Source organism: Equus caballus, chromosome 4, assembly GCF_041296265.1.
Source record: "Equus caballus isolate H_3958 breed thoroughbred chromosome 4, TB-T2T, whole genome shotgun sequence".
Classification (NCBI taxonomy): Eukaryota; Metazoa; Chordata; class Mammalia; order Perissodactyla; family Equidae; genus Equus; species Equus caballus.
The window spans coordinates 14,914,429-14,935,884 of record NC_091687.1 but is presented as its reverse complement, the minus strand read 5'-3'; the positions used below and the strand labels follow the sequence as shown (position 1 = coordinate 14,935,884).

General features: G+C 46.5%; 1 protein-coding gene across 8 annotated transcripts; it reads left to right on the top strand.

Annotated features, from left to right (window-relative positions):
* Nucleotides 1-12,551: 12,551 nt before the first annotated feature.
* Nucleotides 12,552-21,333, top strand: POLD2 (DNA polymerase delta 2, accessory subunit). 8 transcript variants are annotated; one of them, XM_070264367.1, is made up of 12 exons: nt 13,669-13,719; nt 14,546-14,615; nt 15,035-15,308; nt 17,833-17,954; nt 18,155-18,278; nt 18,570-18,684; nt 18,861-19,059; nt 19,356-19,436; nt 19,588-19,745; nt 19,965-20,092; nt 20,593-20,694; nt 21,068-21,333. In XM_070264367.1, exons 3-12 carry the CDS (start codon nt 15,089-15,091, stop codon nt 21,226-21,228), a joined length of 1,410 nt encoding a protein of 469 aa, XP_070120468.1. In that variant the 5' UTR covers nt 13,669-13,719; nt 14,546-14,615; nt 15,035-15,088; the 3' UTR covers nt 21,229-21,333. The 8 variants fall into 8 exon arrangements, with proteins under 8 accessions (XP_023494754.2, XP_070120470.1, XP_070120471.1 ...); XM_070264368.1 differs by having other exon boundaries at nt 13,714-13,796; XM_023638985.2 differs by having other exon boundaries at nt 13,714-13,796; nt 14,533-14,615.
* Nucleotides 21,334-21,456: the final 123 nt, after the last annotated feature.

The window sequence follows — 21,456 nt, the reverse complement described above, 5'->3', positions numbered from 1 at the left end:
CCATTTCTGTTCCTACTTCATACCATAAATGTACAATAAATGTTTTGAGATGATGGTGATAACTTTCCTTCATTTCACACTAATTTACAATTTTACACTAATTTACAAATTTATCATTAGACTTATGGAAAAAACTACTTTTAGGAACACAAGTATCATTATCAAGAAATTTAATCATTTCCTTAGACCCTATAAGAAACTGGAAATGTTCAGATAGTATTGAAATATTTACTCTTTTTGCTTGTTTGATTTCTGCAATGTCTTCTTACACTGCTGAGTCCCAAGGTCATGAAGCAGGAAACGTGAGAAGACAGGTCATGTGCTGGTTTGCAAACTGGCCTCCCTACGTGGAGGGCAAGGAGAGACTAAAGAAAGAGGCGGACTATTCCAGATTGGTAGGTGGCAGTTTTAATAAACCAGGGAAATCTCTACAAGGCTTGTCTTGGGCGGCTGCAAGACACGTACATCTCCACACCTGCCCCCCAAATCTTGGAGGTTTATATAGAGGCCTCAAGGGGCTTCAGTCACGTATGCCGCCCAGATGGCCTCAACAATACATTACTGTCTCAAGGCTGTGTCTTTGAAAATGGCTCCCACTGTGGGAACAGTGGGCAGAGCATACATTCCAAGGACAGGGGAGGGGTGAGGAGCCTCTGATTGCCCGGGTCCAGCTCAAGGGTCAACTAACAGTCATGTCCTCTCAATGCCCTCCTCCAACACCCCTCAGGTGAGACAGGAAGGTTAGAGGGGGCTGGAGTTGGCTGTTGCCATTCCCCAAGTCAGTTAGGCTCTGGTAAACCAGTTTCCCTTGTGGGCAGGTCTTCTTAAGAAGAATGGAATGCTCTGGCATATTTCAAAATGGCTGTCTTCCCCGCGTGCTTCCAGATCTTCACTGTTTTTATCAGATCTTTACTGTGACAACCTGGTGGGGCCCCTGGAGGTAAAGCTCATAAAAGTGTGGGCCCCCCCCCCCCAAGACTGACCTGCCCTGTCATTTTTAACTTTCAGGTTTGTCCATGGTGACGTCCCTAGCAATTTCTCAACTGCAGTTCAAGTTTTCCTGCCCCAATCCTGGCTCCAGCTGTTGGCCTCAGTGTTCCTCAAGTGGCTTTCAGGAGCTGAAGTGAGCAATAAAGACCTCATCCTCCAGATATCAGGGGTTTGAATTCTGATCGCTGAATGCTGCTTCTGATCATGGAGGTGCAGACACAGAGGCAGCTGCCACTGTTGTGACATAGTCCCCGCTTCTCCACCATTGCTTCAACCCCTTCTAGCTGAAGTGGCTACAAGGGGCTTAAAGGGCCAGTGTTTTCTTTTCCCCTTTTTTTCCTACATTTTTCTTTTTTTCCTCTTTTAGGAGCCAGACATTTAAGGACTAGGACATTCAAAAGTAACTGCACACACAAGGGAGTTTAGAAAGCCACTGCACATGCCAGGAAAGATACAGGCTCAGAAAGACCTGAGAAGACTCAAATTTTCACCTCTGGCTGATCCCTAGCACAGAGACACCCTAAAACAAAAACAGCAAGCTTAGGGGAGGGGGAAGAATCTGATTTTCAGAGTTACCATTAAGATTCAAATGTCCACATTCAACAAAAACATCACAGGGAACACAAAGGAAAAAACATACCAACAGAAATCATCCCTGAGAAAGGCCAGGTGGCCGACTGACCAGACAAAGACTTTAAAACAACTGTCCTGAAGATGCTCAAAGAGCTGAAAAAGATGAAAAAGCCAAGAAAATCACGTATGAATAAAAAAAACTATCAACAAAATGACAGAAAACAGAAAACAAAAAAAATTCTGGAGCTAAAAGAACAATACCTTTCACTAAGATAGACCACATTCTGGGCCACAAAACACAGCTTAACAAATTTCAAAGAATAGAATCACATAATGTCTGCTCTCAGACCACAGTGGAAATCAACTAGAAATTGATAACAGAAAGACAGCTGGAAAATCCCAAAGTACTTTGAGATTAAACAATGCACTTCTAAATAATACATGGATCAAAGGAGAAATCTCAAGAGCAGTTTAAAAATATTTTAATTAAATGAAAATGAAAATACAACTTATTAAAATTTGTGGGATGCGGCAGAAGTAGTGCTTTGAGGGAAATTTATAGCATTGAATGCATAAATTAGAAAAAAAGAAAGATCTCAAATCAATCATCTAAACTTCCACCTTAGGAAAGTAGAAAAAGAAGAACAAATTAAATCCAAAGTAAGCAGAAGAAAAGAAATAATAAAAATTAGGGCAGAACTCGATGAAATGAAAAAAAAAATCAATAGAGAAAATCAATGAAACCAAAATCAGTTCTCCAAAAAGATCAATAAAACTGATAAATCTCTAGCCAGGCTAACTAAGAAAAAAAGAACACAAATTATTAACATCAGAAATGAAAGAAGGGTTATCATTACAGATCCTATGGACATTAAAAGGATGATTAAAGAATACTATATAAAGCACTGTCTTAGTCCATTCAGGCTGCTATAACACAATACCATAGACTGGGTGGCTAAGAAACAATAGAAAATTATTTCTCACAGTTCTAGAGGCTGGGAAGTTCAAGATCAAGACTCCAGCATATTTGGTGTCTGGTGAGAACCCATTTCCTGATTCATAGATGGCTGTCTTCATGCTGTGTCCTAACATGACAGAAGGGGCAAGGGAGGCCTCTGGGGTCTCTTTTATAAGGGTACTAATCCTATTCATGAGGGTTCCACCCTCACGACCTATTCACTCCCAAATGCCCCATCTTCCAAATACTATCACATTTGGGATTAGGTTTCAACATATGAATTTTGGGGAGACACAAACATTCCATCTATAGCAAATTCTATGCCCACAAATTTGATAACCTAGATGAAATGGAACAATTCCTTGAAAGATGCAATCTGCCAAAACCCACACAAGAAGAAATAGACAATCTGAATAGGCCTGTATTTATTAAAGAAATTGAGTCAATAATTAATAACCTTCCCAAATAGAACAAGCTAGGCCCAGGTGGGTTCACTGGTGAATTATACCAAACATTTAAGGAATAAATTATACCAGTTCTCCACAATCTCTTTCAGAAGATAGAAGCATGGGAAATACTTTCTAACTCATTCTATGAGGTCAGTATCACTTTAACACCAAAACCAGACAAAGACATTACAAAAAATGAAAAGTACAGACCAATATCTCTCAGGAACACACATGCAAAAGTCCTAAAAAAAATTAGCAAATTGAATCCAACAATGTTTGAAAAGAATTATATACCATGACCAAGTGGGATTTATCCCAGGTATGCAAGGCTGGTTCAACATTTAAAAATCGAATAATGTAATCTATCACATCAAGGGCTAAAGAAGAAAAATCACAAGACCATATTAACAGATGCAGAAAAAGTATTTGACAAAATCCAGCACCCACTCATGATAACAGCTCTCAGTAAACTAGGAATAGAGGGGAACTTCCTCAACTTGGTAAAGAATACCTACAAAAACCTACAGTTATCATCATATTTAATGGTAAGAAACTCAGAGATTTTACACTAAGATCAGGAACAAGGCAAAGATGTCTCCTCTCACCACTGCTTTTCAACAGTCCAAGCTAATGCAATAAGACCCCTCCCCCCGCCAAAAAAAGGAATAAAAGATATGCCGATTGTGAAGGAAGAAATAAAACTGTCTTTGTTCACAGATCACATGATCATCTATGCAGAAAATCTGAAAGAGTCAGCAAAAAAATCTGGACCTAATTAGCAATTACAGCAAGGTTGCAGGATGCAAGGTTAATATACAAAAGTCAGTTGCTTTCCTGACTATCAGCAATGAGTAAGTCGAATTTGAAATTAAAAACAAAATATCATTTACATTAGCACTCCCCAAAAATTAAATACTTCCGTATAAATCTAACAAAATATGTTCAAGATCTAAATGAGGAAAAGTATGAAACTCTGATGAAAGATATCAAAAAAGAACTAAATAAATGGAGACATAATCCATGTACATGGATAGGAAGAGGCAATATTGCCAAGATGTCAGTTCTTCCCAATTTGATCTACAGGTTCAGTGCACTCCCAATCAAAAATCCCAGAAAGTTATTTTTATGTATATAGACAAACTGATTCTAAAGTTTATGTGGAGAGGCAAAAGATCTAGAATAGCTAACACAATATCGAAGGGGAATAGCAAAATAGGAGGACTGACACTACCCGACTTCAAGACCTACTATAAAGCTACAGTAACCAAGACAGTGTGATTTGGGCAAAAGAATAGACAAATAGATCAATAGAATAGAATAGAGAGTCCAGAAATAGATCCACATAATCAACTGATCTCTGACAAAAGAGCAAAGGCAATAAAATGCAGAAAAGATAGTCTTTTCAACAAATGGTGCTAGAACAAATGGATAACAACATGCAAAATAATGAAATCTAGCCACAGATTTTACACCCTTCATAAAAATTACCTCAAAATGGACCACAGAGGTAAGTGTAAGATGCAAAACTATAAAACTCCTAGAAGATATCATAGGAGGAAATCCAGATGACCTTGGGTTTGGGAATGAATGTTTAGATACAACACCAAAGACATGATCCATGAAAGAAAGAATTGATAAGCTGATTTTATTAAAATTAAAATTTTCTGTCTGTGAAAGATACTGTCAAGAGAATGAAAATACAAGCAACAGACTGGAATAAAATATTTGAAAAACATCTGATAAAGGACTGTTATCCAAAATAGACAACTCTTAAAACTAAAAAAACAAACCATACAATTAAAAACTAGGCAAAAGACCTTGACATCTCATCAAAGAATACGTAGAGATGTCAAACAAGCATATGAGAACACGTTCCAAATCAAATATCAGCAGGGAAATGCAAATTAGAACAATAATGAGATACCTCTATGCATCTATTAGAATGGTCAAAATTGAGAACACTAACACCATCAAATGTTCACGAGGATATGGAGCAACAGGAACTCTCATACATTGCTGGTAGGAGTGTAAATGGAATAGCCACTTTGAAAGACAGTATGGCAATTTATTACAACATTAAATACACTTACCATACATTCCCGCAATCATGCTCCTTGGTATTTATCCAAAGGAGTTGAAAACCTATGTCCACACAAAAACCTGCACACAGATGTTAATAGCAACTTTATTCATGATTCCCAAAACTTGGAAGCAACTGAGATGTCTTTCAGTAGGTGAATGGATAAATGAACTGTGGTACATCCAGACAATGAAATATTATTCAGCACTAAAAAGAAATGAACTATCAAGCCATTAAAAGACATGGAGGAATCTTAAATGCATATTACTGAGGGAAAGAAGCCAACCTGAAAATGTGACATACTTAATGATTCCAACTATATGATATTCTGGAAAAGGCAAAATTATGGAGGCAGTAAAAAAGTTCAGTGATTACGGGGGTTACGGGGAAGGGGGAGGGAGGAATAGCTGGAGCACAGAGGATATTTAAGGGCAGTATCTGTATGATACTATAATGGTGGATACATTATACATTTGTCCAAACCGATAGAATGTACAACACTAAGAGTGAACCCTAATTTGAACTATGGACTTTGGGTGACAATGATGTGTCAATGTAGGTTCATCAATTGTAACAAATGTATCACTCTGGTGGAGGATATTGATAATGGGCAAGGCTATGTATCTTGGGGTCAGGGAACATATGGGAAATCTCTGTATCTTCCACTCAATTTTGCTGTGAACCAAAACTGCTCTAAAAATAAAGTCTATTTTTAAAAAGTACAATAACTGTAATGAAAAATCCTCTAGAGGCATTCCAAAGTAGACTTGAACAGAAAGAATTAGTAAACTTGAAGATAGGAAAACTGAAATTATTGAGCCTGAGAAACAGAAAAAATAAGCAATTAAGAAAAGTGAACAGAGCCTAAAGGCCTGTGGGACACCATCAAGTGGACCAACATACAATTTGTGAGAGTTCCATGAGGAGGGAGAAAGGGGCAAAGAGACTATCTGAAGAAATAATGGCCCAAAAAATAACAAATTTGATTAAAGACAGGAATACAAACATCCAAGAAACTCAACAAACTCCAAGCCAGAACAATTCAGAGAGACCCACACTGAGTCACATTTTAATCAAACTGCTGAAAGACAAAGACACAGGGAAAATCTTAAAAGTGGCAAGGAGAGAAGCAACTCACCACATACAAGGGGTCCTCAAAAAGATTGTCAGCAGATTTCTTATCAGAAACTTTGGAGGTCAAAAGGCAGTGGGTTGATTTATTCAAAGAGTTAAAAGATAAAGCCATCAATCAAGAATCCCACATCTGGCAAAACTGTCTTTCAAATATGGAAATAAAACGAAGACATTTCCAGATAAGCAAAAGCTGAGGGAGTTCATTACCACTAGACTTTCCCTGCAACAAAAGCTAAAGGGAGTCCTTCAGGTAGAAATGAAAGGACACTGGACAGTAACTCAAAACCGAAAGAAGAAATAAATTCCCGGTAAAGGTAAATACATGGACAATTATAAAAGCTAGTGTGAAATAATAGACTATATATTGGTCTCTTCCTCTGGCTGCTGACACAGAGCTCCTAAATCCCTTGGAATTTCCTGGGTGAAAGGAGTGTCTTTTGGTCTGATGAGGCAACTCTGGGTGGGCTCTTCAATGGGGGCTGGCCATCAGAAAGACCAAGCCATGATTAGGAGCTTGGAACTTTCAGCCCCAGTCCCCATCCTCTGGGGTGCAGAGAGGGGCTGGAGACTGAGTTAATAATGGATCACACCTACATGATGAAGTGTCCATAAAAATCTCAAAAGCATGAGGTTCAGAGAGCTTCAGAGTTGGTGAACAAATCCATGTACCAGGAGGGTGGTATGCTCCAACTCCATGGGTACAGAAGCTCCTGGACTTGGGACCCTTCCTGACCTCACCCTATATATCTCTTTGTTTGGCTATTAATCCATATCCTTTGTCATACCCTTTATTATATAATAAAATATAAATATTTTATGTAAATATAAAGTTATATATGTTTATTTATATATTTATCTCATATACTTATTTTTATATAGTCATATATATTTATAAAGTTTATTGTATAATAAAATATAAATATTTTATATAAATACGAGTGTTTCCCTGAGTTCTGTGAGCCATTCCAGCAAAGTATTGAACTCAAGGGAGGGGGTTGTAGGACCACTGATTTATAGCCAGTTGGTCAGAAGTACAGGTAACAACGTGGGACTTGAGGTTGGTGTGTGAGGTGAGGTCCCGTCTTGTGGATCTAAGCCCTTAACTTATGGGATCTGACAATAACTCCAGGTAGATGGTGTGAGAATTGAAGTGAATTATAGGACACCCAGCTAGTTGTCACAGAGAATTGTTTGATGTGTGTAAAACCCATACATCTTGTGTTGGAAGTATTGTGAGTGTGTGGGAAAAGGAGAAGCACAACAGGAGTGTGTCTTTCCAACTCAGCTATTACTGTGACTTTGGTTTGTAACTCCACCAAATCGTATGTAAATCCACCTAGTGGAATTTATTTATGGAATGCAAGAATGGTTGGACACACCAAAATTGATCAGTGTAATACACCATATTAACAGAAAGAAGGAAAAAAAAACACATGATCATCTCAATTGATGCAGAAAAAGTATTTGACAAAATTCTACACCCTTTCATGATAAAAAAAAAAATCAACAAACTAAGAATAGAAAGTACCTCAAATAATAAAATCCAAATATGAAAAACCCACAGTTAATATCAGACTCAATGGTAAAAGATTTAAAGCTTTTCCTCTAAAATCAGGAATAAGACAAAGATGCCCACTTTCATCATGTCTTTTCAACATGGCACTGGAGGTTCTAGCCAAAGCAATCAAGCAAGAAAAGTAAATGAAAAGCTTCCAAATTGGAAAGGAAGAAGTAAAACTATCTGTTTGCAGATGACATTATCTTATATGTAGAAAATCATAATGATTACACAAGAAAAACACATTAGAACTAATAAATGAATTCAGCAAAGTTGCAGGACACAAAGTCAACACAAAAGTCAGTAGCATTTCAGAAATAACAAGTGTTGGTGAGGATGCAGAGAAAAGGGAACACTTGTGCACTCTTGGTGGCAATGTAAATTGGTACAGCCACTGTGGCAAACAGTATAGACTTTTCTCAGAAAATTAAAAATAGAACTACCATATGATCCAGCAATTCCACTTCTTGGTATTTATCTAAAGAAACAAAAACACTAACTTGAAAAGATATATGCACCCCCGTGTTCACTGCAGCATTATTTACAATAGCCAAGATATAGAAACAACCTAAGTGCCCACTGATCGATGATAGAAAAATAAGATATATATATATGTATATATATATATATATATATATTACATATACATGTATATTCCATGTATGTGTATATATATATGTAATGGAATATTATTCAGCCATAAAAATGTTGCCATTTGCAACAAGATGGGTGGAATTTGAGGGCATTATGCTAAGTGAAATCAGTCAAACAGAGAAAGACAAATATAGTATGATCTCACTTACACGGGGAATCTAAAAAACAAAACAAAACAAAACCCAAGCTCATAGATACAGAGAACAGATTGAGGATTGCCAGGGTGGGGGTGGGGGTGGGAGGGTAGGTGAAATGGGTGAAGGGGGTCAAAAGGTACAAATTTCCAGTTATAAAATAAATGTCATGAGGATATAATGTACAGCATGGTGACTATAGTTGATAATGCTATATTGCATATTTGAAAGTTGCTAAAAGAGTAGATCCTAAAAGTTCTCATCACAAGAAAAAAATAGTTCTGTCTGTAACTACATGCAGTGATGGATGTTAACTAGACTTATTGTAGTGATCATTTTGCAATATATACAAATACGAAATCTTTATGTTGTATACCTGAAACTAATATAATGTTGTATGTCAATTATAGCTCAATTAAAAAAACAGACAAAAAATCAGTTGCATTTCTATACATTAATGATGAAAAATCTGAAAAGGAAATTTTGAAAATCCCTTTACAATATCACACACAAAAAAAATACTTAGGAATTTGCTTAACCAAGGAGGTGAAACACTTGTACACTGAAAACTACAAAACCTTGCTGAAAAAAATTAAAGACATAATGGAAAGACATACTATGTTCATGTATTGGAAGATTTAATATTGTTAAGGTGTCAGTACTACTCAAAGTGATCTACAGATTCAATGCAATCCCTATCAATATCCCAAGGACATTTTTTACAGAATAGAAAAATCCATCCTAAAATCCATATGGGATCTCAAAGGGTCCCGAATAGCCAAAACAATCTTGAAAAAGAACAAAATTGGAGGACTCACACTTCCTGGTTTCAAAATCTACTACAAAGCTGCAATAATCAAAACAGCATGATACTGGCATAAAGACATTTGGACCAAAGAAATAGATAGTCCAGAAATAAATCCTTGCATATATGGTCAAATAATTTTTGACAAGAGTACCAAGACCATTCGATGGAGAAAGGACAGTCTTTTCAACAAATGGCACTGGGAAAACTGGAACTCCACATGTAAAATAGTTGGACCCTTACTTAACATCATATACAAAACTTAACCCTAGATAGATCAAAAACCTTAACTGAAGAGCTAAAGCTATAAAACTCTTAGAAGAAAGCATAGGGGAAAAACTTCATGACATTGGATTTGACAATGATTCCTTGGATATGCACCAAAGGCACAGATGACAAAAGAAAAAGTGGACAAATTGGACTTCATCAAAATTCAAAACTTTTGTGCATTAAAGGACACTATCAACAGAGTAAACAGCAACCCATAGAAAGGGAGAAAATATTTGCAAATCACATATCTGATAAGGGATTAATATCCAAAATAAAGAACTCCTAAAACTCAACAACAAAAACACAACCCAATTTAAAAATGGGCAAAGCACTTAAATGAAAATTTCTTCCTAAATATACAGATGGCCGAAAAGGTGTTCAACATCACTAATTGTTAGGGAAATGCAAATCAAAACTAAGGTGAGATATCACTTCACCCCCATTAGGATGGTTACTATCAACACAGAAAACAAGTGTTGGTAAGGATGTGGAGAAATTGGAACCCTTGTGCAGCATTAGTGGGAATGTAAAATGGTGCAGCTGTTGTGGAAAACAGTATGGCAGTTCCTCAAAAAATTAAACGTAGAATTAACATCTGACCCAGCAATTCCACTTATTGGTATATACCCCAAAGAATTGAAAGCAGGGCCTCAAACAGATATTTGTACACCCGTGCTCATAGCAGCATTATTCACAAAAGCCAAAAGGGGGAAGCAACCCAAATATTCATTGACAGATGAATGGATAAATAAAATGTGTTATACACACACAGTGGAATACTATTCACCCATAGAAAGAAGGAAATTCTGATACACGCTACAACATGGATGTATCTTGAAGATATTATGCTGAGAGAAATAAGCCAGTCACAGAAAGACAAATATTGTATGAGTCCACTTGTACGAGGGCCCTAGAGTCACTACAATCCTAGAGACAGAAAGTAGATTAGAGAATAACAGGGGACGGATGGGGGATGGGCAGATAGTGTTTAATGGGAACAGGGATTCAGTGTGGGAAGATGAAAAAGTTCTGGAGATGAATGGTGGTGATAGTTGCACATGAATGTGAATATACTTAATGCCACTAAATTGCACACTTCAAAATGGTTAAAATGGCAAATCTTTTATATACTGTGAGGGACTGGAATTGCCCACCCCAAGATATGTCTCTTTGGCATGAGGATTATTTTGAGCTGATTGCTTTTAAAAACTGCAGACAGGAAAGAAACTCTGAAAAGTAGAATTTACTTACCCTTTGTTAAGAGACATTTACATTGTAAAGGAAATCTCCATCTGTAAGTGTGTCTCCCTCTCTGTACCAGGAAGGAGGGATGACTTTGTCTCTAGAAATTCTTATCAATGCAGAAGGCAAGGACTTAAATCTGCATAATAACCTGACTCTTGTTTACTGTACTTGTGTGGTAATCTCCCATGATTGACTCCCCCCACCCCCAACATCCTCCTTTGTCTTTAGCTGAAGATGATATTTAAGCTGGGGGCTTCAGCCATTTTGGCTTCAGCCATTTTGGCGAGTTTCTCAGTTAGCCTGAGCCTCTCCCATGTATGTGTTATAAAGCTTTATATGTTATAAAGCTTTGTTTATAATTTTCTCCTGTTATTCTGTCTCATGTGAATTCGATTCAGTCTCCGGCCAGAAGAACCCAGAGTGGGTAGAGGAAATGTCTTCCTCCCCTACAATACCTTACCACAATAAAATTTTGTTAAAAAAGAACACATTAGTGAGCATCATAGAAGGCCTTCTCCTGTAATGCCATTCTCACCCAGCCCTTGCTTTCAAAGGAAACCAGTACTTATTTTGAGGGGCCCAATCCAAAAGGCACCACTTCTGTGCCTTTGCCCTCTTATGTACCTGCATATTCCATTTAAGAATATCTTTGTTTTCACATTCAGAAAACCCAAAGTGGAGAAAACAAATAAGGTTCATTTTTTGCCATGAAATAAGAAGGCAGCAATCGATGGCTTGGAGCCATAGCTAAGTGGTACCCGGGTCGGCATCTCTGGGATTTTCCCATGGTCACAGGACACTACCATGTACTGTATTCAAGACAGAAGGAGGGGGAAGGGCAGCAGCCTGCACCCCTCCCTTTTATCACAAAAGCAGATTTCTCAGAAGCCCCCCCCCACCCCACCCCCCCCCCCCCCATCCCCCCTGCCTTATGTCTCTGCCAGATCTGATCTCATTGCTTTGCTTGGCTACCAGGGAGGCCAGGAAAATCAATATTTAGCCTTTCCATTCTTGCAGACAGCAAGAGGAGGAGGGTTAGGGAAGGTATTATGTTAGCCCCCAACAGGGCCGCACCCCATGGAAATACACCCACTCATCTGTCCTCACCCTTCCAGAGTCCCCATCATTCCTACTGCAACATGACTAGGCAACATGACTGTTGCCTAGAGGTCCATCCCAGACCCCTCAGCTGCCCCATCTGTGTGCCTGATACAGGCCTGCCAGCGGCAATGAAGAGGCTACACAGCTGTACGTCTGAGCACTCCGCTGGAGAATCAGGCAGGTAGGTTCAAATGCTGGCCCCTGGCTTCCTGGCTGTGTGACCCTGTGCAACGACGAACCTTTCCGTAAAATGGAGATGATAATAGTACCTGCCTCATAAGGGTATAGTAAGATTCAATGAGATAATGCTCTTAAGACATTTAGCACATTGCCTGGCAAAAAAAAAAAACCCTTCTCATCCATTCATTCAACAAATATAGGCTGAACTGGGAGTCTCCATGTGCCAGGCACTGTGATAAGTGAACTAGACTAGGTTCCCACATATCCTCCAAGGGCTGGCTTATCCAGTTCACTCTGAATTGCACAGATGTTTGACAAACTCCTTATCAAATGGCAGGGGTGGGAGTGGAGAGGTAATGGGTAATTAGCTGGTAATTCAGCTGACCTTGGGGGCGGTACCTGTACAAGCGGAAGCCCTGCACAGGTATAAGGTTACAGCTAGGAGTCAGGCTGCCTTGATGTGAATCCCAGCTGTTACTCACTAGCTGTGTGACCTCTCTGTGCCTCAGTTTCCTCATCTTCAAAGGGTTACTTGAGGATTAGATGAATTAACGTGTCAAGAACTGAGAACAGTGGCAGATCCACAGTAAGCGCTTTTATGTGTTATCTATTATTATTACCCATTTTGTTGTGGGGATAAGACCGGGACTTGACAAACGATGCACAGTGAGAACAGCATGTGCTCAAGAGTGCCCGAGACAGAATCCCCGTGCTAGTGGGAGTGGCGAGGAAAGCTTCACGGGGAAGGGCCACTCGGGCTCGCTTAGAAATTCCATGGACTAGTGGAGATGTGGAAAAGAGCACCCCGAAGTGAGGGACAGCACGGAAAACAACTCCGTGGACAGGAAGGAGTGTAGATGACGACGGGCAGTCAGGACTAAAGACTGGAATGTTGGGTGGAGCCTGCGCAGGGCTGTGGCCCTGGGGGAGGGCCTTAGGCAGCGTATCTGCTTCCCTAACCCTAAATCTAAACCTAAGCCTAACCCTAAACCCTCCTCTGCCGGCCTGGATCCCAGTCCCGGGCCGTGCCCTCGGCGCTCCGGCCTCAATCCTCCCACCCTGTTGCCAGCACTGGCGTACACCGCAGTCGGGCGCCCACCCCGGTCCTGGGGTAGCACTAGCGGCATCAACTATCGGAAAGGCATGACGACCGTTGGGCCTCGCCTCCCCTGGGGCCCGGTACCCGCGACGCGGCGAACTCAAGCGTAGCGGTTCCGGGGCGCTAGCCCCGTCCCTTGTTGTCCCGGAAACTGGGGGCGTGACTCGGCGCACGCGCAGCGCGCGCGGATTGGCTGAATGCCGCAATTGACGGGCGGGGCCCACAGATTGGCGGGCTGCGGCCCGCGTTGGTGGGCGGGCCTCGCGGCGATGGGATGGAGCATAGCGCGCGGCTATTGGTTAGATTCTGTGAAGGGCGGGGCGGGGCGGGCGGGTTGGCGGGATGCGACGCGCGGCAGTGGGCGGGCCGTGCTGTGATGGACGGGGCAGGGCGCGCGGCGATTGGTGAGAGTCGGCAATGGGCGTGGTGTGGCGCGCGGATTGGCGGGATGCGGCGCGCGGGGGTGGGCGGGCCGCGGCGCGCGGCGAGGTGAGTGGGATCCCGAGTCGCCCGGGCCGCGTGGGGTGGCGGGGTCTGCGCTCTGGGCCTCCTGTGTGGCGTGAGCGGTGTGTGTGGGCGCAGGGTCTCTATTGTCACCCCTGAGCCGACCCCAGAGCGCTGGTCCCGGCCGGGGGCTTCTTCTGGGACTGCGGCCGGCGTGGCGCCGTCGCTCTGCACGTTTGGGCCGAAAGTTAATTCAGTTTGGGGCCCAGCCCAGAGCTGTCCAATGGAGATAGGCTACAAGCCACCTAATGGCTCCACTAAAAGGGCAACTGAAAGAGGCGAAGATGAGTTTAGTGCTGCATCTTGTTTAACTCATGACGTGCAGACTCATCATCCCATCGCGCATCTGCTCCCTGCGCGGTTCTTGGAAACCCACCTGCAGCACATCTCAGTGGGGCTCGTGGCTGCTGCTGGAAAGTGGGGTCAGGTGCTGGTACCTCTGCTCTCCTGGAGCTTATGTTCATGTCAAAGGAGGCAGACAATAAACTTAAAATGTGTCAGTGGTTAGAAGGTAAATACGTGGGAAACGATAAACACTGGAGAAGCAGAAGTGCCGAGAGGGTGGGAGTTGGAGAAGGTGGGTTTGAGTGAGGAGCCACGGAGCCGCGCGTGGGGGTAGGATGTGGGAAAAGAGCGGGCCTCCTGGTGGGGGGACATGAGGACAGGACTGGCAGGGCAGATCTCCTAGGCCGATCTAGGGACTTGGGGCTTTATTCAGTGAAATAGGGAACCTTTGGAGAGTTTTGAGCAGAGGAGTGACTGATTTATGTTGTGTTTATTTTTATTACTTAATAATAGGCTTATTTTATAGGCTTATGTAATAATAAGGCTGGCCTCATGCCCTGAGATGGTGCAGTTGCTGGTGAGCTGGAAGGGGGCAGGTGAGGAATTCCATTTGAGGCATGTAGGATTTGAGACCCTGGTAGTTCCCCAGGTGGAGGTGTGGAGCAGGGAGTGGACACCTGAAATGGGTTTAGAGAGCTTCAGGTGGAAGAGATGTCTGCTAGCTGTCTTTGTCTCCCTTTTTGGATGAGGGTTACAGGACGAGTCGCTGGTGTCCAGCGCCGTCAATTTCCAGCTGCTCTTCGGACTCCTGTCTGGTGCAGGCTGCAGCTCCTCCCCTCCTCCCCTCCTCCCCTCCTCCCCTCCTCCCCTCCTCCCCTCCTCCCCTCCTCCCCTCCTCCCCTCCTCCCCTCCTCCCCTCCTCGCCCGTGCCTTGTGGGCGCAGTGGAGATACACTGGGAAAGCTGCTGCCATGGTGGTGCGCAGGGATTGCAGGAATGCGTTTGTGTTCTCACAGTGATCACCTCTTCCTTGGCCTGGGCACAGCGGTCTGGACACGTCGAGCACAGCCATGTTTTCTGAGCAGGCTGCCCAGAGGGCCCACACTCTTCTGTCCCCACCAACAGCCAACAATGCCACCTTTGCCCGGGTGCCTGTGGCGACTTACACCAACTCCTCGCAGCCGTTCCGGCTGGGGGAGCGCAGCTTTGGCCGGCAGTATGCCCACATTTATGCCACCCGCCTCATCCAAATGCGGCCCTTCCTGGTGAGCCGGGCCCAACAGCGCTGGGGTAAGTCACGAGTTTGGGGAAGTGCTTCCATGGCTGCTGGGCATGAACCTCCTGTCCCTTGGGCTCCTTTGTCTTTTGTAATCAAGTGGCCTGGGCAATGCACACCTTTTTCTTTTTTCCCGTTTCGTCCTTGGCGATCTCTCTTGCAGTTAAGTTATTCTTGGCGGTGAAGCAGGTGAACCCCACCTTCAACTTTTGGGTAATGCTCCGTTAGCCATCCTTACTGTTTACAAGAGTGGCTTTCCATGTAGTTTTCATTTCATCTCTATGTTTCTAAACTGAAATTTTGTAGGTGAGACCATGTCTTATTCATTTTTATTGCCCCCCAGCACCAGGCTCGTGGTCTCAGCCCTGGTTGCACCACTTCCTGGTTGGAATCACTTGGGAAGCACTGACACTCGGGCCCTTCCCATCCCACCAAGCCACTGGGTGACCTCTGGTTTTATTATAGGTAGCCAGGAGGTCACAGCCCGGATCTCCTAGCCTCTCCTCCACCACATAACAAGGGTCTCCTTCCTCTGGCTCCCACTGGCCTTTCCTCACTTTCCTCAAAGCCTACAGGGACACTCTCCTTGGGCCCAGTGTCAATGCCACTTTTTAAATTCTTTACAGCAGCACCCTATCTCATACCAGATTTCTCTTCCAGTGACTGGTGCCGCTCACAAAGCTCCCCAGTGACCCAAAACAGCCATTTTATTCTGCTCACAGACTGGGCTCAGGAATTCAGACAGCGGCCCACGATGAATGGGGCCCTGGCTGGGCAGTGGATGGCAGGCAGCATCGTTTACTTGTGGTTGATGCTGGCCTTGCCCAGAACACCTCCGTGTCCTTTTCTGTGTGGCAGGCCCTCCTCACCAGAGCTCAGCCCATCTCGGAATTGGCCTCTCTCCCCTCAAGACTTTCCTGAACATGCCATGCCCTTTCTTGCTGTTGGCTTTCCCTTTGCCTGGCATGCTCTTTTCCCAGTCTTCCCTCATGACCTCAACTTAGATGTCCGGTGCTTCGAGAAGCTACCTCAGCCAGTGGGGCCTTCTCCCTATCTTCTGCCTCAGCCTCGTTAGTTCATGGCATTTGTCACAGTGGCTAATCCGTCGTTGAGTGCGGTTCTCTCTCTCCCTCTGGACTGTGAGCTCAGTGAGGGTGAGGATGGGCCTTTGTGTTCACTCTCGGTGCTGGGGCCTGGACTGCTGCCCACATGCCGCCCTGACAGACGGATGTCCTGCCGTCAGCACAGGGATATGTGGTTCTGCCTGGTGCTAAGGCGCACACATTGGACCCCAACTGTGAACCTTGGATGTGTTACTTAATCTCTGTGCCTCAGTTTCCTCAACCATATGGTGGGGCAGTAATACCTACTGTGGCGTGTTGCTAGGGGTGGAAGAGTTCCGTGCCCAGTGCTTGGCACGGCCACCTGGGCTGTGTGAGGCTCGGCAGACGCCGGTGCTTTGGGATCTATTGTTTCTGTTGGCGTTTGGCATTTCTGTCCCATGCTGGTGCTCGCCTTACCTTATTTTGAATTACTCCCCTCCACTCCCCAGGGTGTATATCTGCGGAATGTTCTTGGTTATTTCAGGGCAGGAGGGGCCTGTGCTGGAGTCAGCTGAGCTAAGGAAGGGGCTGGGCCTGCATCCGCGTTATCCCATTACCACCTGACAGCGTTTTCCTCCGGTCTTGGGGTCTGTACTAACAAATCCATGGGCAGCTGGGACTTGTGCTCCTGCCTCCTCTGCCCAAGTGACCCTGTGGGTAGCGTCTTCCATGCCTGTCTTTCTGTGTGTCCCCCAATGCTTCCCATGTGTTGTTCTTCAGGACCCAGGTGCTCTGGTAAACAAGGCTGCCTGCCTCCACAGGGCACAGGACGGGATGGATGGGGATATGTAGTGTGAATTTGGGGCATCTCTGTTTTTAGAGAATGAGGCATTTGTGGGGCAAGTGGAAGAATCCAGACTCTTAAAGGAAGTTGTAATATTTTTAGGCCAGGGCTGTGTTGAGACTTGGCATGCCTCATAATTTCTAAGAATCAGTGTTATAATTTAGGTATACGTGAGATAATAACTTTGTGTTCGTTTCCTGTAGCTGCTGTAGCAAACAGTAAAGCCACAAACCAGGTGGCTTAAAACAACACAAATTTATTCTCCCAGTCCTGGAAGCCAGAAGTGCGAAATCTGGGTGTCAGCAGGGCCAGTCTCCCTCCGGAGGCTGACAGGGGATCCTTCCTTGCCTCTTCCTTCCTGGGCTTGTGGCCACGTCACTCGTCTCTGCCCCATCTTCACATCGCTCTCTTTGCGTGTCTGCTTCTCTTATTAGGACACGTGGCATCCAGGGCCCAGCCATGTCCAGAGTCCCTCTGTCCTCCCGGGGCCAAGTGATCCTTAGGCCCAGGGAGTCCTTGCACTTGATGTTCTCTCCTTCCTGGCACAGGGTGGGGTCCTGGGCTGCAGTGCTCAGTGAGGCCTGTTACAGTGTCCCGTGGGGGTGGTGGGAGGGCCACCTGGCTTCTGAGCTCATGCCCCTCGTGCCCCAGGCAGTGGAGTCCAAATAAAGAAGCTGTGTGAACTGCAGCCTGGGGAGAAGTGCTGTGTGGTGGGGACCCTCTTCAAGGCTATGCCGCTCCAGCCCTCCATCCTGCGGGAGGTCAGCGAGGAGGTGAGGCCGGCCGGCTCATGTGGGCCTCCCCTGGAACACTTCCTTGGGGATACCAATGGGGCCACTTGCCTTGGCCCCAGGGATTCGGGACTGGGCTGTCTGCCAGTGGGGGTCGGGGGCTACACTGTCATCTCACTGATGTTGCCCGGAAGCCTTGGTGGGCTCTGGCCCCAAGACTACCTCCCATCTCCGAATTCCAGCACAACCTGCTTCCTCAGCCGCCTCGGAGCAAATACATCCACCCAGATGATGAGCTGATCTTGGAAGATGAATTGCAGCGTATCAAACTGGAAGGCACCATCGACGTGTCAAAGCTGGTCACAGGTGGGGAGTGGGGAGGGAGTGGCCTGTGCAGCTGGGTGCTGGTGCACCCCTGCATTCCTGGAGCAGTGAGTTTGGGTTCAGGTAGTGGGTGAGATCCATGCAGGGGATCAGTTCCTCCCACCTCCACTTGAAGACAGTGACCCCAAGAAGCAGACACTCCATCCTGAGTCTTAAGTGAGAATTTGCCAGCATGGCAGACGAGAACCGGCTGGTTTTGCTGTTTAGGTGACTGGAAAGAAGTGGCAGCCCCTCGGGCTCCCCTTTCCAGGGCATGACACTGCTGTTCCCCAGGGACGGTCCTGGCTGTGCTTGGCTCTGTGAGAGACGATGGGAAGTTCCAGGTGGAGGACCATTGCTTTGCAGAGCTTGCTCCTCAGAAGCCTGCACCCCTCCTTGACACAGACAGGTGAGGAGCAGGCGCTCAGGGGCCCTGGTCGCTGGTCCAGGGGAATCACAGTTGTCAGGCTCCATCTTCCCTGCCCACCCATGACGGCAACGGAGCTCCGCTGTTGGCTCCACACAGCCTGCCTCGGGGGCCACCTGCTTTCTTGGTGCCCAGGAGGAAACTGCCTTCTCCCACAGGTTTGTGCTGCTGGTGTCTGGTCTGGGCCTGGGTGGAGGTGGGGGCGAGAGCCTGCTGGGCACCCAGCTGCTGGTGGATGTGGTGACGGGGCAGCTCGGGGACGAAGGGGAGCAGTGCAGCGCCGCCCACGTCTCCCGGGTCATCCTCGCTGGGAACCTCCTCAGCCACAACACCCAGAGCAGAGATTCCATCAACAAGGTATGGTGCCTACCTGTGTGCATCAAGCCCTTTCTTCCCCAAGGAGAGTTGGGGCACGGGGTCTTGCAGGTCTAGTGGGAAGCGTCCAGCAGTGACACTAGGACCGCCTGTGTTGGAGGCCCAGCCTCATTCCACGCCCTGCTTTCTGAGGGTACTGGGTGGCCTGTGGCACAGAACTTTTACTGCCCCCTGTGCGTGGGGCTTCGCTCTGCTCTCAGCCCTCCAGGCAGGCTCTGGGTACCCCTTTGATGTCAGCCTCACTCGAGGCCTGATAGCCTGTGGGCTTCCACCCCCAGGCCAAGTACCTAACGAAGAAAGCCCAGGCAGCCAGTGTGGAGGCCGTCAAGATGCTGGACGAGATCCTCCTGCAGCTGAGTGTGAGTGAGCTGGGGGCTGGCCGGTGACTGAGAGTGGAGTCTTTGAGGCACTGGAAGGTGGACCAGGGAAGGGGAGGTGGAGGGGGCTCCGGCAGGGCTGCGTGTGGAGGGTGCTGGGCCCTGCGAGCTCCCCTGCCCCTGTGCCCTCCAGGCCTCGGTGCCCGTGGACGTGATGCCAGGTGAATTTGACCCAACCAACTACACGCTCCCCCAGCAGCCTTTGCACCCCTGCATGTTCCCACTGGCCACTGCCTACTCCACGCTCCAGCTGGTCACCAACCCCTACCAGGCCACCATCGATGGAGTCAGGTAGCCAGCACAGCCATACTCCAGCCTTTTGCCTCAGTGGCACCAGGAGGGGAAGGTTGGGTTCAGGGCTGCAAAGGGCCCATGTAGAACTGGGCTCTTTGTCAAGGTTAACTTGGGACACACCCCATGAGAGCATCAGGTGGGCTCTGGGCCGGCCGCCGTGGGAGGGGTGCAGATGGCAGCTCCCAGGGTGGGGATCAGCCTCGCCTCGCCTTGCAGATTCCTGGGGACATCAGGACAGAACGTGAGTGACATTTTCCGGTACAGCGGCATGGAGGATCACTTGGAGATCCTGGAGTGGACCCTGCGAGTCCGTCACATCAGCCCCACAGCCCCTGACACCCTAGGTAATGGGACTCAGCCACATGGGGTGGAACCGAAGGACCAGGGAAGGCCTGACGGTCCCTTGGTGCTGAGGGTTCCCAGCATGGATGTGCACTCAGCAGCTTTGCTGTGACCTGTCTGAGGAAGAGCCTGAAAGCTTGACACTGTTCTGGAAGCTGCTTTGGGACCTTACCTCTGTATTGTCTGTGGCCATGGCCCTGCTCAGAGCTGAAGGCCATGGGAGCATTTTGGGAGTCTGGGCTGGTGAGAGCACTGCGCCCTGCCCCAGTGGCCACCCAGAAGGGCGAAGGCAGCAGGGTACACTAACCTGCCCCTGGGATCACGTGGCAATGTCCAGAGGCGTTTTTGTTGTCACATTTGGCGAGGCTGCTACCAGCATTAAGAGAGACAGAGACAGAGCAAGCGAGCAGGGGTGGCGCTCCCCGTCCTCTACAGGACAGCCCCCCTGTGTCCGTAGTGTGAGGTGAGAAGCCCGCTCTCAGCTGAGGCCTGTCTTCTCCAGGCTGCTACCCTTTCTACAAGACTGACCCGTTTGTCTTTCCCGAGTGCCCTCACGTCTACTTCTGTGGCAACACCCCCAGCTTTGGCTCCAAAATCATCCGAGGTAAGTTTTGCCTTCTGGGGGCCAAGGCCTGGGCTATCACAAGGCACTCCCTCAACTGGGGATAAGGCTCACAGAGAAGAAAAACTACACTCCAGTTCCCCCGGCCCTGGGGGTAGACGGCCCAGGCTCTTCCTGGTGGCCGGCTGACTGAAATTGTCCACACCTATTGGTGCCAGAGCTCACCTCTGGTCAGTGTGGCTTTAGCCTTTGACCTTGGTGATCTCCTTAGCCCTTCTTATTTCCAGTCCAAAGGAGCTCCTCTGGTCAGCACTCCCATAGTGCTGATGGGGGACTTCTGTTTACTTCTGGTGACTTCCCTTCAAGAAGGGCTCACCTAGGACCTAAGGTGGGTTCCCACATGGCTTCTTTGCAGGCCCCGAGGACCAGACGGTGCTGCTGGTGGCCGTCCCAGACTTCAGCACCACACAGACTGCCTGCCTCGTAAACCTGCGCAGCCTGGCCTGCCAGCCCATCAGCTTCTCAGGCTTCGGGGCAGAGGACGAGGACCTGGGAGGCCTGGGTCTGGGCCCCTGACTCACACAGGAGCCCTGTCCAGAGAGGCCCCCGGCCATTCATTCCCTGCAACATCAGCACTGTAGCAGCTTTTGCTTTGTAAATAAAGCCCGACCATTTACCAGTGTTGAGCTTCTGGGCGACCTGGTGCTGGGCCAGGGCCCTCCTGTGAGAGAGCCCACAGTGCATGTAAGGCTCCTTCCTCCTCCCCTTTCCCCGAGCTGGTCAGAAGGGCGAGCGGTCAGCCAC